The sequence below is a fragment of the Elephas maximus genome, chromosome 4 (assembly GCF_024166365.1).
Source record: "Elephas maximus indicus isolate mEleMax1 chromosome 4, mEleMax1 primary haplotype, whole genome shotgun sequence".
Classification (NCBI taxonomy): domain Eukaryota; kingdom Metazoa; phylum Chordata; class Mammalia; order Proboscidea; family Elephantidae; genus Elephas; species Elephas maximus.
The window spans coordinates 133422618-133438911 of NC_064822.1; the positions used below are offsets into that span (position 1 = coordinate 133422618).

Genomic DNA, 16294 nt, shown 5'->3' on the forward strand with positions numbered 1-16294 from the left:
CTCCTTCTTTTTAGGTATAATATTCAGTGAGCCACCAATTCCCTGTTGATCCATATTTTGATATTCCTTTTTCCATTTGTAACTGCTACCACTCTAGTTTTCATCAATTCTCTTTCCTCTAACGAGTCTTCCTGCCTTTTGGTCTATATTGCACACAGTCACCAGACTAAATCCTCATAAGCTATCACGTTCATTAGGCTGTAGTCCCAATAAAAAAGTAATAACTGCCTTCCCTTTATATGTAAATTTTTATCCTGGCATTCGGAGCTCCAAAATACTCGGCCCTTCATTCTATTTTTAAGTTTTAGATTTGTCTTTTAGGAACTTATCTTCCTTTGACTCTTCTTTTCCTTCCTCTCTGAACTTTTTTCTTATTCTTTAAAAAATTTTTTTTTCATTGCTTCTGAAATTTGGTGTTCCCCAGGGTTTTGTTCTTGGCTCTCTTCTCAAACAACATATTCTCCATGAGTGAAGTTATGCTTGCACAGCTTCAGTTATTTGACAATACCTAAATTTTTATCCCCACACATCTGTCAGTTTTTCTTACTGTGGTGGCTTGCGTGTTGCTGCGAGGCTGGAAGCTATGCCACAAGCTTCTGCATCCAGCTCTGGTCTCACTTCAAGTTTTAGATTCATATATCCAAATTCTATTAGACATCTTTACTTGGTGGTTCACATGCAATATGTATAAAACCTAATTGTAAAAATTTCCTCCCAAAATGTTATTGTTCCTATCTGGCCTAGTTCAATGAATGACACTATTATCTACCCAGTTCACCCAAGTCAGAAACTTAGGAGTTATTATCCTGACACCCTTTTTCTATTTCCACATCTAAATAGGGAGCTTGTCATATGGGTTTTACCTCCTTAACATCTCTTGTCCTTTTCATTGCACCCGTAATGCTCATTGTCTTAGCCCAGGTCATCATCCCTTTAAGAGACTCTTCAAGTCCTAAGTGATTTCTGCCTCTCCTCTTGAAGTCCTCCAAGCTGCCGCTTTTCTAAAATATCAGTATGGTTTAGCTATTGCCCTGCATAAGCCCTTCCAATTGTTCTCCTTTTTCTAAAGGAGTAAGTGATAAAGTGCCAAGCTCCCATAAATGTCACTAAAGGTTTACCACGTCCTGGACCCTGCTGACCTCTTCAGCCTTGCTTCTCACTGGGAACCTTTGGCCCAAACCTATGCTTCATCACTGTTGAGCAACAACAGTTCTCTAGGTTTTCTCGTATTGCTCCCCCTACCTGGAATCAGGAAACCCTGCTGGTGTAGTGGTTAAGTGCTACGGCTGCTAACCAAAGGGTCGGCAGTTCGAATCTGCCAGGCACTCCTTGGGAGCTCTGTGGGGCAGGTCTACTCCGTCCTATAGGGTCACTATGAGTCGGAATCGACTCGACGGCACTGGGTTAGGTTTTTTACCTGGAATCACTTCTCTACTATCTTCCATTATCTCTGGCTGACAAACTCACATTTATTTATTTAGGGCTAAACTTGAGTCAACTCAGATTTATTAAAAAGTAAATTATTTCAAACTTCAGCACTTCATTATTAGTAACAAGTTAATTTCCACATACCTCAAACGCTGATGAGAAGAGCTGTGTTGGACCGTAACCAGTCATCAACACCTCAGTGTGAATGAGGATCTTAGGGTGGATTCTAAATTGTGAAGTGAGGCAGACAGAACAAGAGAACAGCCGGTACTTGGAGTAAAGAAGAGGCAACCTAGGGAGAAAATTTCTCTACCTTTACAATTTTGCACAGGAACCCTGGTCTCAGGAATACCCTCTCTAGCTCCTAATCCTAGTTTACTCAAAATCATGTAAACTGGGTTCTCTAAAATTCTGATTCATATTTTACTACTACTAATTACTGTTCAAGAACCAAGGCCCCACCATGATAGAAAAAAGAAGCCTGTTCTTTCTTAGAACTTTTGTATGTTTTTTTGAACATTTTATTGTGGTTAGGTGAAAGTTTACAGAACAAATGGGTTTCCCAATCAACAATTTATACAGTTTGTTTCATGACATTGGTTGCAAACCCGTGAATGTGTCAGCACTCTCTCTCCTTCCTCTTTGGGTTCCCTGTGTCCATTTGCTCAGCTTTCCTGCCCCTCTCTTCCTTCTGACCTTTGCTTTTGGGCAAATGCTGCCCTTTAGGTCTTCTATAGTTGATTGTTCTGAGGTGTACATTTCTTGCTGATGTTATTGTTCATTTTATAGGCCTGTCTATTTTATGGCTGTAATGTGATCTCCGGAATCACTCCCAAGTTCGAACTGTGTCTACTAAGGGCCATAGTCTCAGGGGTTCCACCAGTCTTTTTCAGACCAGTAGTTCTGGTCTTATTTATGAGCTTGAATTTTCTCTCCCACTCTGTCCTACTCTTGTGGTCTTGGTGAGAGCTGTCAGTAGTGGTAGTGGGGCATCATCTAGTTCTTCTGCTCTCAGGCTAGTGGAGGCTGTGGTTCATGTGGTCCATTAGTCCTTTGGTCCAATTGCTTCTTTGAGTTTTTGTTTTTCTTCGCTTTTCTTTGCTCTGGATGGTAAGAGACCAACTGTTGTATCATAGATGGCCGCTCGCAAGTTTTTAAGACCCCAGTTGCTACTTACCAAGGTAGAATGTAGAACATTGTATGGATTATGTTGTGTGAATTGACCTAGATGTCCCCAGAGACAGTGGTCCCTAGCCCTCCAACCCAGTACCTCAGTCCCTGGAAATGTATGGTGAAGGCTAAGAAGTTTTCATGGGTATATTTGCAGCATGTACACATATATATATACATGGGTGTACATATCTACCTATGTATCCACTTGTACATTATTATTACTGTTGTTGCAATATTGTATATGTATTAGTACTTAGCTTTCTTGCCTTTTACTTTTGTATGCCTTTCAGGGTCTTCCTTTACCTTATGTTGTATTGACTTCCCCCATATTGTGTATTATGTCTCCTTTCACCAAAGTTAGTGCATATCCACTTATTGGTTTTCCTTCCCCCCTCTCCCATCCCTAGTAGCCATCAAAGAATGTTTCTTTCTGTGTGAAAACTTTTTCTTAACTTTTTACAGTAGTGGTCTTATTTGACCCTTTGTGACTGACTTATTTCACTCAACATAATGCCCTTTAGGTTCAGCCATGTTGTGAGATGTTTTGAGGATTCATCATTATCCTTCAAAGTTTCGTAGTATTCTACTGTGTGTATGTACCACAGTTTGCTTAGCAATTCATCTGTTGATGGGCACTTAGGCTGTTTCCATCCTTTTGCTATTGTAAATAATGCTGCAAAGAACATGGATGTGCATATGTCTATACATGTCACAGCTCTTATTTCTCTAGGATACGTACCTAGGAGTGGTATTGCTGAATCATATGGTATTTCTATTTCTAGCTTTTTGAGGAAGCGCCATATTGTCTTCCATGGTGGTTTTACCATTTTACATTCCCACCAGCAGTGCGTAAGAGTTCCAATCTTCCTACAGCCTACCTAGCATTTGTTGTTTTCTGTTTTATTTTTTTGATCGGTGCTATTATTATCAGTGTTAAATGGTATCTCATTGTAGTTTTGATTTTCAGCTCTCTAATGACTAATGATTACAAACATCTCTTCATTAATTTGTTGGCTGCTAGACTGTCTTCTTCAGTGAAGTGTCTGTTCATGTCCTTTGCCCATTTTTTAATTGGGTTATTTGTCTTTTTGTTTTGAGTTGTTAGAGCTTTCTATAAATTTTAGAGATTAGACCCTAGTTAGATGTGTGGTAGCCAAAAATTTTCTCCCAGTCTGTGGGTTCTCTTTTTCATTCTTTTGGAATAATCTTTTGATGAGCATAAGTATTTGACTTTCAGAAGGTCCTAATCATCTAGTTTATCTTTTGCTGTTTGTGTTTTTTTAGTTATGACAAACCCACATTAAAAGATTCAGTTCAGGTAACACTTCCCCTAACGTAGCATTAACCAGTTTGTCTCTTGTGCATCTAATGTCTTCTGTAGAGAAGTCAATATATTTTGTTTCACTTATCTATTCACATGTCTACTGTTTCGGCTAGACGGTGAACTTCTTGAGGGTAGGGACCATCTCATTCATCTTCGCATCTCCAGGACTCAGTTTCAAAGCCTAACACAAAGTAAGTACTTGACAAATTTTGCTGGATTACACATCTCCCTAAACTTGGTTATAGCTGAAGTAATCTATGTATGATCTCTAGCACCTACTTTTGTTAAGATATTTTTACTTATTTGGAATATCTTTCCTTGAGAGCCTGTACAATATAATGTTTAAGAGCATAGATTCTGGAGCCAGAGTACTCAAATTCAAATCCTATCTTTCTACTCCTTAGCTGTGTGAAGCTTTGGCAAATTACCTAAACTCTCTGTGACTTAGTTTCTCCATATATATAGAAAAGTGGTTAGAATAGAGACTGACAAATACTAAGCACTTAGTAATATTAGCCACTATCATTATTATCATTTATTTCAATCAACCTTTTCAAATTTGCCTTTTATATTGCTGGTCAGAGCTGATCTTTAGAGAAAATGCAAGTCAAATGATATTTATAGAATTAGATTAAGTAATAATCACGATCCCCCAAGACTCTGGAAACAACTAAAATCCAGTTAGTTTATCCATTCCTGTTTTGAAAATTTTCATCTTGTGCAGTCCCAGATGTTTAATTTTGCAGTCAGACAAGAACATTTGGTCAAAGGTCTTCCTTCTTCAGGAAGTTAATATTTTCCTATGGCATGGTGAATTATATGACTTCCCAAAGTTTGAATAGTAAGTATATTAATTGATCTGTACATGTCAAATTGCTGGATTTGATCTAGTTACAAGGGGAGAGGCAAAATTCGGGAACCATCAAGAGCATCGAAGAATGACTGATATAGAAGCATTTAGTTTCCTTCTACTTTCCACTTAGTGAGGCAAATTCTCGGGTTAGTGTCTGAGCTATGAGCTGTATGCATACATGGCTAAATCAAAGCCTCACATTCTTTTTGCAGTACAATTGCCTGAACATCACACTATGTAGTGGTATTACTTGATTAGGAAGCAGTGACTTTTATGAAAGCCATCACATGTGCACACACACGCACGTTGCTCATGTGCACAATCTTAACACACGTCAGGTCAGAAACAGCTTATTAACACAGAGTAAAACAGCTTAAGGCTTCAGCAGTGCTGCTGATCTTTCCTAAATTATTTTCCTCTTTTGGGAAAGGCATTCAGAAGCAGGAAGTACGCAGCCTTTGCATTCATAATCACTTAAAGGCTGAGGTTAACTTGCCATTAGCAGGTTCGAGAGATGAGCCCTAACCTCAGATGTTTTTCTTGTACAAATAACACCCCCTTGTGTATTGTTCTCCACCACCCCCGCTCAAACAGCTATTCAACCTATGAAACAAATCGCACCATGAGCACAGATAACTGGCCTGTAATCTGACTGTGGCCATCAGCAGCCAGAAATGAATTTCTCTGTAATCAGCCTTCCATCAGTCCCCAGTCACTCATATAAAGGAGCCAGGGGAGGGGAGGGTTCGTATTGCTCTTCTGCACCAGGATTCTGGACTGCGACCCAAACTGACTGCTGATCGCAGGCCACTTCCTCTCTCAATCTCCACCAGCGCTGCTACCATCCCTCTGGTCCCCCCTGCTGCAGAGAAAGAAAATTACATCGAGATCCATGCAGCCGGCAATGATGATGTTTTCCAGTAAATACTGGGCAAGGAGAGGGTTTTCCCTGGATTCAGCGGTGCCCGAAGAGCTACTTGGCAGCTTAACAGTGAGTACTGAGTACCTGGCACTCTTGAGAGGAGAGAAAATCTTCTAGGGTAGCGGCTGTCTTCTCCTCACCATATGGACACCTGGTGTATGCTGAGCACACACACCTCAACTCCCTCCTCCTTTATCATCTTTCTCCCCTACCCACCTCTCCCTCCTCCCTCCATAAAGTGAAACAGGTACTAATTGCTACTTGCTTAAACTTCCTTTCCTCCAAGTTTATCAGTATAAAGTTTAGAAGTTCCTGAAAATTAAGAATAAGTGGAAACCATATCTTTTATCCACAACCAAAAAATTTTTGAAACGCCATTTATTATGAGGAAGAACAGAGAGAAGAAATTAAATAGACCTCTCTGATTCCCACAAAATTATTTCTTCTCCTACACCCCACTCCATTTACAAAGCCCATAAGTAGAAGTAATATTTTTTTTATTCTCGCCTGTAGATGTAGGCTATTGGAATAAAAGAAAGATCAGGCTCATTTCAAATGTTTTTCTGCATTCTTCATTACTCCATTTTTTTCCAGTTTCATTGATAGAGTAATGGAAACAATATACCCATTGTCTCAGTATTTACAGTTTTTATATTCTAAATGTTAACAGAATAAAAACATAATATTTTGCAGGGTTTTGGATCCTGATTTGAGGGAATAGTTACAGGAATTAATAAAAATGGCAGTGAAAGAAAAACGTATTCAGGTTCCTACTCGTTAAAAATATTAAGTGGTATTACTTCACTTATTATCGGAGTTTATTGACTAATTCCAATTCAGCCTGTACCATAGAAGAAAATCTGTTTTAGTACTGTAGCTCCAAATAAGTGCCAGAGGCTTACATTGTGCTGACATATTATTACTGCTAAAAATATTGAAAAGTAATCACGGCAAGTTTTGTAGAATTATTTAAATCAATTTGCAAAAATGAGGCCAAAACATAAATGGATTTTCTAACATTTAAATATCATGAATATTTGGAATGAGATATTACTTTGAGGAATTTGAAGTTAAGATGAACTGTTGGAATAAAAACAAAGAAAAGACAGAGTTATGGTTAGAGTATGACCCTTTCATGTAGAAAATGCTTCTATAAGATCTGTGTGTTGTATGGTGAGGAGGAGGCAAATGGTGAGAGAACTAAGGCATTTGAGTTTTTAATGACCAAACATACTGTCAAATGTCAATGTCTACATAAACTTCTTTTCTTCAAGTCATAAATAATAAAATATTATTTTTTATCTTTTCTATGATATATAAATCTAGCAAATAAGGCAATACTAACATGTGAACCTAAAGTCAGTAAAGAAATGAGAGGATGAAAACAAATCACTATCCTACGGGTCTCCATAAAACATACATTTCTCAGTTTCACGAGGCTGTAATAGATAGGTGCGATGGTATTGTATCAGGATTTCCCAGGAAGAGAGTTCTGTTTACCCAATTCTACATTTGCATATGAAGAACACAAACTGTGTCAGGATTTTGGATCACCTGTCAAATGAAAAGTTCAGCTTCTTTTTTGATAATGTGATAGAGTTGCTTGGATCTGTCACTTATCAACATTTACAACAGGAGTAATAGCCGTTCGTAAATCATGTATTACAATATCTCGAATGGCTAACGTGTTAATTCTTTTCAGTTGGCCAGGTTCTGCTGTTTGCTTCTAAGGATTAGCTTTCTTTCTCTCTTCTTCTCTCTTTTCTTTGTGGCCGAATTTTAACAGCCATTTTTCAGCCATCATGTGCCAACCCAGATGGCCTTAGTTTTAAATGTTTTCCTATCCTTTGAACTTGTACAGGCGGATCCGTGTTGACAATGTGGACCTAATTGCAGAAAGTAATGTCATTGATTTCAGTGCATGTCTTATCGTATTTCAGATTGAAATGGCTATTTTGTTCTTAAAATTTAATTGAAGCTAAAATTAGTGTTGTGAAAAACATGCGTGGTCCCATGTTGGATATACTTTGTAATTTTTATAGTTTCTGTATGATACAAAGAACGCTGGCTATGCAGTGGTTAAGAGCTCGGTCAGCTAACCAAAACGTCAGCAGTTTGAATCTACCAGCCCCTCCCTGGAAACTCTGTGGGGCAGTTCTACTCTGTCCTGTCCCTATGGGCCGGAATGACTCGGCAGCAATGGGGAGATTTTGTATGATACAACCAGGCTAATGGACCAAATTTTTTATTGTAAAATAAACCTAGAATGGTAGGGATTATTCATAAATGATACTTCATGCTTTATAATACTCATATTTTTCTTGCTCTTAAAGTGAAGCAAATCTGGTCTCCCTTTACTTTCAACCACTAGATGATGTCATAGAGCACTGGAAAATAGTGTCCCAGAGTAAATTAGATCGATATTTCTGACTGAAAGTTATGAGTGAGATAGCAACTTCACTTAGAGTTTATAGGATTGTTAGGGAATCTCTAAAAAAGAAAAAAAAAAAAAACCTAATTATGAAGGACTCTGGAATTCTAACTAATATTTTTTCTCTTCCTTCCTGAAGCTAAATAAAGCTAGCTCTGGCAAAAATGATGACAAGAAAAGCAAGGGAAGCAGCAAAAGTGAAACTGCTACTGACAGTGGCAAGACAGCCGTTGTATTCTCCTTGAAAAACGAAGTTGGTGGATTGGTAAAAGCTCTGAGACTCTTTCAGGTGAATGTAAAATATCATTTACGTAACTTTCAAAGTGGCTGTGCACTTGGTCACAAACCTGCCATCTAGTATGAAACATTACTGAATCAATTTCTGGATAATGTGTTGAAGGAGTCAAAGAAACCAAACATCATGAGGCTTTATAGGAAGAGTTCGCCTGGCGAACAATGAAGGAAGCAGATTCATGTGGACTATGATTTATTAATTCAGAGTTAGGCTGTTAGGAACTCGGCAGACTGCTGCCAGGTGAGGAAGTCAGTAATTCAAAGTTGTGACCCTAACACCTGAAAATGCAAACACAAAAGGAGCCAAACAGGGTTCCTCTTAAATATCAAGAGCCCGCAGGATGATTTGATTTGTGCACACGTCCTAGAAACATGTTTATCGCACAAAGTGAGATACATGAGTGTAGGCAGTTGGCACTCCACTAAGCCTCATCGTTTCATGAACTTGTGTCTTTTTTGTAGACATGAGACACACTCCTTATAGATGTGTGGTAGGGTTAGCTCTCCCTTTATCTTGTAGACACGCAGTGGCCTTTTCCCAGGTCCAAATCAGTAAGAGTTGAACCTCAGGAAGGAGCCTGGTTGCGAATGGGGCTAGAAAAGCCCAGAGAAGCTGTGGCCTTCTTGCCAGGGTATGTCTGATGACTCCCCTACCCTTCAGCAAGCACCCTCACTTACAAATGCATTTTACCTGGGGACATTGGCTGCTGATTTGAGCAAAATAATGAGCCTAGCTCTGCGAGGTGCCTTGGGCGGTTCTTACAGTGGAAAGATGGCCTAAATTGCTGTCAGGGGATTCAGACCTGTGTTCTCCTAACTTGGCTGATCACTAACTGCTTCCAAAGTTCAGCTTCTTCATTTGCAAAAGAGCAATAATTCGAACCTAATAGGGTTGTTGTGATGAAATAATACGAGTGAAAGTGCTTTGTAAAGGATGCGTAATCATGATGCCTCGATGATGACCATAGAGGGGGGGAAAAGCCACCTGATTTGATGATGTATTTCCTCATTCTCTCTTGACCTCAAAGGAAAGATCAGGCACCATAAATAGAGGTAATGGAAATCTGGAGAAATCTTTTATATGTAATTGTATCATCGAGGGCTGTCTTCATACAGTGTCCAAAGGCAGGCCAATTCAATTTGACAGCTGGATGCAGTGGAAAAATCCCTGGAGAAGGAGTTAGCAGCTGTAGACTAGAGTTTTCACTTTGCCCTCAGCTGGTCATGGGGCTTTAGCTAAACCACTTAACCCATCTGGACCTCGGTACTTAACCCATCTGGACCTTAGTTCCCTTGACTAAAAATAGCTACTCTGCCTCAATCAAAGGACATTAAAAGTCCAAAGTGGCACAATGTATAGGAGAAAGTTTCTTGAACCTTGAACTTAACATTAGTCTTATTTTTATTAACAGCAATTGAGAAAATGTGGGTTTTTGCAAAGGTTAATAAAAACATAGAAATAGAGACCTTTTCCTGGTCACAGGACTAGTTCATTTATATAAGAGAGGATGCTGATGTGGTCTTACTCTGGCACTGGAAACTACCTGTTCTGTTCCTATACAGGACTGTATCAGGAATTGTGCTGAGAATCAGAGTGTACCATCTGGAGTGGTGGGGAGGTGGTGGAGTAGAGAGAACTTAGTCTTGAATTAAGGAAGTGGAAAGGAAACCTACATCACTTGGGAAATTTAAACCTTATTTTTAAGTAATAAGTTATTGCCCTCCCTCTCACACCTTATTATAAGGAGACTTCATCCCTGAAATTCCTTGTGGGCAATAGTTGCAGCAACACATCCTTGGATAAAGCCAGCCTGGAGGTTGCTGAAGGAGGACAGTTACCAAGTGACCCTATTTAAGGTTTTTTTTTTTTTTTTAACCCTTGTTTTGCTTCTTATGGCCCCCTAAGTGAGGTCCCTGGGTGATGCAAATGATTTGCGCTCGACTACTAACTGAAAGGTTGGCAGTTCGAATCCACCCAGTAGTGCTTTGGAAGAAAGGCCTGACAATCTAATGCTGTAAGATCACAGCCATTGGAAATTTCATGGAGCTCAGTTCTCTGCTGAAACACATAAAGTCTCCATTGATTGGAATCAATTTGAAAGCAACGGGTTTTGTTTTTGGTCCCCTAAGTAAGTTTTCTTTAAGTAAGTTATTAGTTTGTTTGCTATTTGCCTTCAGAGATCCTCTTTTCACTACTTTTCTTGCTCCCTCTTCTTTTCCTACAATGTGGGCTACAATTTGACGTGTGTTTCCCAAACTTTGGTCCTTTTCATATCGCTTTCTGAATGTCTAACTACATTTGCCTGCCATCTATACTATTTACTTACTTTTTAAATTATTTTTAAACTTTAGTTCACAAGTAAACCTTATATTGCTATAAAATCAAGGTTTGAGTTTTAGCTATGTTTTTGGAAATATATATATATATATAAAATATATACATATAAATTGTAACCCGTTTTTTCCCCCAAATAACCACCAGAGGATGTGGACCACCCTGGGAAGTGATGATTTTTACAATTATAATACATTTTATCTCTCCCTCTCTCTCTACCTACCTATCTTTCTATTTTATGTAAATCTTTATATGTATCTTTTTATACCTCTTTATGGAGTCCCTGGGTGGTACAAACAATTAAGTGCTTGACTACTAACCAAAAGTTTGGCGATTTGAACTCACCCAGAGGCACTTAGGAAGACAAGCCTAGCAATCTAATTCCAAAATGTCATAGCCTTGAAAACACTGTGGAGCACAGTTCTGCTCTGCACATGTGGGGTTACCATGAGTCAGAATTGACTCTGTAGTAACTGGTTTGTTTTTTGCCATATGTATGTGTAAATCTTTATATGTATATATTTTATATATCATATATAAATTCTTATGTATATATATTTCATGTATCTTTATATATCTTAAATGCCTCTTCTCTTTTTTAATGAGGTAGGAAAACCTACACACAGAGACATAAATATACAGTTAGCTTATTAATAGAGACAATGGTTGGAAACATTTTCATGTTGGAGTCAATCAAAGAACGAGGAGATTTTCTTTTCCTGTTTTGTGGGCACTTGGCATCTTGTTGCTTAACAGTTGAACAGGAACAGCCTGTATCATCCCTTTTATCATGCTCTGAAGGTGATTTAGAGATGTTGTTTATGTTTTTACAGGAAAAACATGTCAACATGTTACATATTGAATCGAGGAAATCCCGGAGAAGAAGTTCTGAGGTTGAAATCTTTGTGGACTGTGAGTGTGGTAAAACAGAATTCAATGAGCTCATTCAGTCACTGAAATTTCAAACCACAATTGTGACACTGAATCCGCCAGAGAACATTTGGACAGAGGAAGAAGGCAAGGCCAGTTTTTGCTTGTGGGGTGATTTTGCACTCTGACAAATTCTGCCGGGGGAAAACGCCATCTGTGAGCTAATATTTCTGAACATGCATTGTGTTTTCCACAGAGCTAGAGGATGTGCCCTGGTTCCCCCGGAAGATCTCTGAGTTAGACAAATGCTCTCACAGAGTTCTCATGTATGGTTCTGAGCTTGATGCTGATCACCCAGTAAGTGTCCAGTAAAATCATTCCACATGTGCTCTTTGAGCTCTGCCCTTGTGCCTGGCAGTGTGTGCCATGTTCTGTGCTGCCGTGCTTTCTTGTAGAGCAATTTATTAATTATTCTCCATAGCTGAGAGCAGACCTATAATTTATAAAACTTCCCTGCACACATGCTTGGCTAGAAACAGGTTAGAAGGGTGACATTTCCACATAATATTTATTTTTACAAGGGTTGGCTAGAGGAGGAGATTCTAAACCTTGGAGAATATTTCTGTAGAATTAGACAGCCTGACATATACTTGCAGATGGTGACCCTTGGAAATACAATGAACTGAAATTGATCACACCTCTGGGAAACTAGGGAAGACTTGGCATTATGGGGGCTTGGTGAGAGAATAAAATTCTCCTTGCTATTTCCCTTGACTGGAGGTAGTTAGGAGTCGAGTAATGTGGTTGACTTCAGTCTCAATGGAAAGGCGGAGGGTTTTAGAACAAGGCCATGATGGAAGACACATCTCTTCCCATGCCTACCCTGAATCTATCTACCGCCATCTCTCCACTACTTCAATAAAAATGACCACCTTTAAAGAAATACGATACCTGGGTAAGCACTTCCCATTATTTTTCCCCCTTCACATCAGTTTTTATTTAACACAAGAGACCTGGAATGTCTTTACAGTCAGAATGAAGTATAGCTAATAGTCGGCAGAAGTAAGCAATGCACTCATTCATTACAGGCATATTTTTTTCTTCCTAGTACACCTTGTCTAAAAATGGACAGGTGAAAGGGAAAAGCCCAAACAGCTTGGTCATGTTTATAGAGGCCTTCGTGGTCTGACGGTAACAGTTATAGATATTTATTTAAATGGAGAAAATCTGGGAATCTGACAGTGTGATTATACTCCATGCCCACTCATTGCTGTCCAGGCAATTTTGACTCACAGCAACCCTACAGGATAAAGTAGAACTACACCAAAGGTGTAATCTTTACAGAGGCAGACTCCCACATCTTTCTCCTGTGGAGCGGCTGGATGGGTTTGAACTGCTGATCTGCGTGCTTATGCAATGGTTCTCAAAGTGTGGTTTCAGGACCAGCAGCATCAGCATAACCTGGGAACTTTTTTTTTTTTTTTTTAATTTTATATTGTTGTTGAGAGTATACATAACAAAACGTACACTAATTCAACCATTTCTACATGTATAACTCAGGGACATAGATTACATTCTTCCATTTGGGCAACCATTCTTACCTTGCTCTCCTGAGTTATTCCTCTCTCTTTGACATAATCGGGAACTTGTTTTAGCAAGCCTACACTTAAGTTTGAGAACCACCACTTTAAAGGAACTATGACAATTCCAACAAGAGGGAAAATTATAATCACATCAGTCATTTGGCATAATATACTTTCAAATAAATGGCCAAACAGACCTAATTCAATTGCTTATTTTCCAAAGGCTGAACTCACTCAAAGACATGGTATATTACTTGCCAGCATAGCCTAAAATTTTAGGCTATTGGAAGTAATATACATGTAAGGCTCCTTAGAAGACCATTAGAAAAACATTCAAAAGGGTCTTTAATAATCTTGTCTGTTAGCTTCCTCCTGCTGTCCCCCCAACCCCTGGGCTTGGAATTGGCACAGGTGCCTGTATGAAGGATTAGCAGTATTAGACACCAGTTGTTAACTTGCAGGATGACCTTGGGCAAGTCACTCTACTTCTGCACCTCAAGTTCTTTATGTAAAAAATGGAAATAAAATGCTTACTGACCTCAAAGGGGTGTTAGGAAAACCTAGTTAACAAAATGACTGGAAAGCATTTTGGCAAGAGTAAATGCTTAATTCCAGGAATGGAGGTGCTGTATTAAATCCTCCACACCAGTGCCTGGACAGCAAAGGGTTTCTCCCTAACCTGCTGTTTCCAAATGCTCCCCTTAGTCTAGTTTGAAAATTACTTAACTTGGAGAAAGGGGTTCAGCCATTTTAATGGAACAACCACAGGAACCGCTGACCTTGCTGTGAAAAAAATCTATTCTGCCATCCAGTGCAAATTTTCCTGTGCTTAATTTTAATCCATTACTCCTAATTACACCCACCTATGATACCTTCTCTTCTTTTCTGTTCAGCCACTTGAAGTAATTGCAAGTCCTTAGCAATTCTATACTTCAGTGATCTTTTTTTTTTTTTTTTAACCATTTTTCTTTTGTAAGCACTCCAAATGTTCATTATGTAAAAGTTTGATAATGGTAAGTTGGTGTTTCTATACATTATTTTTTGATGAGGATGGAAAAAGAGCCTGAGTACTTTTTATGCCTTGGAATGCTCTTATCTCAGTCTTGAGTCGGACACTGGGACCCCTGTAATAGCATAGCTCAGAAAGGGCTTAGAATACAAGAATCAGGTGGCCAAGGTTCACTTTGTTGTCAGCTGCGTAGAGTTGGCTTCCTGACTCATGGCGACTCCATGCACAACCAAATGAAACACTGCTTGGTCCTGCACTGTCCCGATGTTCAGTTGCAGATGGGACCATTGTAATCCATAGGGTTTTGTAGCTGGCCAGGCCTTTCCGCCTAAGGCTTTCTGGAAAGGGTTACATATCTAGGTCCATGCCTTTCCAACGGTAATAAGCACACAAATCACCTGGGGCATCATTTAAAAAAGTAAGACGTGATTTAGTAGGGCCCAGGTGGGGCCTGCGATTCTGCATTTCTAGCAAGCTCCGAGGTGGGGCTTATATGGGAGGCCTGGGGACCATACTTTGAAGAGCAAGGATCTAGACGGGGAGGGTCTTCAAAGCATGGTTCAAGGTGCTTGTTAAAATGCAGTATCTTGAGGCTCACCTGAAACCTGTTGAATCAGAACTTTCAGGGAAGGGACCTGGAATCTGCATTTTAAAGGGTCTACAGGAGATTCCGATCAGCTCTCAAGTTTGAGAACTAATATCCAAGCTCAGTGGTTCTCGCCCCTATCTCCCCGTTCAAATCATCTGGGGTCCTCGCTGAAAACATTGAAATCAGGATCTCTGGGCAATTGTCCAGGCTTGGAGTATTATTTAAAGCTTCCCAGATGATTCAAATATGCCAGTAGGGTTGAGCCATTTGGGTTAGCTATTTGATGAGTGCCAGTGTAAATTTAACTGAATACTTTAGAGTGCAGACTGGGTCTTCAATTCTCCTTGATTTAAATGGAAGGGGGGGGGGGAGGTGTTTGTATAACAGGTGCTTCCTAGGCACTAGGGTTGCCAGATATAGCAAAAACAAACAAACAAAAAAAACACAGGATGCTCAGTTAAATTTGAGTTTCAGATAAACAAATAATTTTTTAAGTATAAGTATGTACCAAATATTTCATGGGACATACTAATACTAAAAAAAATTATTGTGTATCTGAAATCCAGGTTTAACTGGGAATCCTGTATTTACTTTTTCTGGCAACCCTAGCCCGGCTTCAGTCCAGAATGGGTGGCCAAAGAATGCTGTGTCTCTAATTGTTAGTGTTGTTAGCACCCCTGTTTTACTTGCCAGTCCATGGGTCAACCCAGGAAGCTCTGGACTACCCACGACACTTGCGTGATCACCACCACACTAGGCTAATGAGGCATGATGAGTAAATTACTCTCCTGCATGCCTGGAAAATGTGCAGGTGTTTAGTCAAGATTCTTCAGAAAGCCTAGCAGATTAGGATGCTGTTACCATGGTGTCTGGTCTGGCAGAACCAGGAAACAGATGCTGCGGTTTTCATGACTCTTTCCCTTTTGCGATAGCCCACATTTTTTTTTGGATAATAAAGATGCTTGGAAATCTTCAGCTTTACCATTGCAGGTTGTCAGGTTTCACTCATGTGTGTTGAAACACTTTTTAGATTGACCATATCTACCCTCTACATCACACACACCAGCTATCATCGAGTTGACTTCGACTCATGGTGACCTCATGTGTGTCAAAGTAGAACTGTGCTCCATAGGGTTTTCAGTGGCTGATTTTTTAAAAAAATTTTTTATTGTGCTTTAAGTGAAAGTTTACAAATCAAGTCAGTCTGTCATACAAAAATTTATATACACCTTGCTATATGCTCCTAGTTACTTTCCCCCTAATGAGACAGCACATTCCTTCCCTCCATTCTCTATTTTTGTGTCCATTTGGCCAGCCTCTGACCCCCTCTGCCCTCTCATCTCCCCTCCAGACAGGAGCTGCCCGCATAGTCTCATGTGTCTACTTGATCCAAGAAGCTCACTCTTTACCAGTATCATTTTCTATCCCACAGTCCAGTCCAATTCCTATCTGAAGAGTTGACTTTGGGAATGGTTCCTGTCTT

At 39.5% G+C, this 16294-nt stretch overlaps 1 protein-coding gene across 3 annotated transcripts in view; it reads left to right on the forward strand.

Moving 5' to 3' along the window:
• The first annotated feature begins 4042 nt into the window (after positions 1 to 4042).
• The window catches only part of TPH2 (tryptophan hydroxylase 2), a 327850-nt gene continuing 315598 nt past the window's right edge, over positions 4043 to 16294 (forward strand). For all 3 annotated transcript variants that reach the window (XR_007517278.1, XR_007517279.1, XM_049883908.1), the window contains exons 1-5: positions 4043 to 4116; positions 5612 to 5769; positions 8271 to 8420; positions 11594 to 11777; positions 11887 to 11987. Coding sequence is in view for 1 of the 3 variants with exons in the window: in XM_049883908.1 (XP_049739865.1) it covers positions 5671 to 5769; positions 8271 to 8420; positions 11594 to 11777; positions 11887 to 11987 (534 nt within the window). In the remaining 2 variants the exon portion in view is untranslated. The remainder of the gene's footprint in view (positions 4117 to 5611; positions 5770 to 8270; positions 8421 to 11593; positions 11778 to 11886; positions 11988 to 16294) is intronic.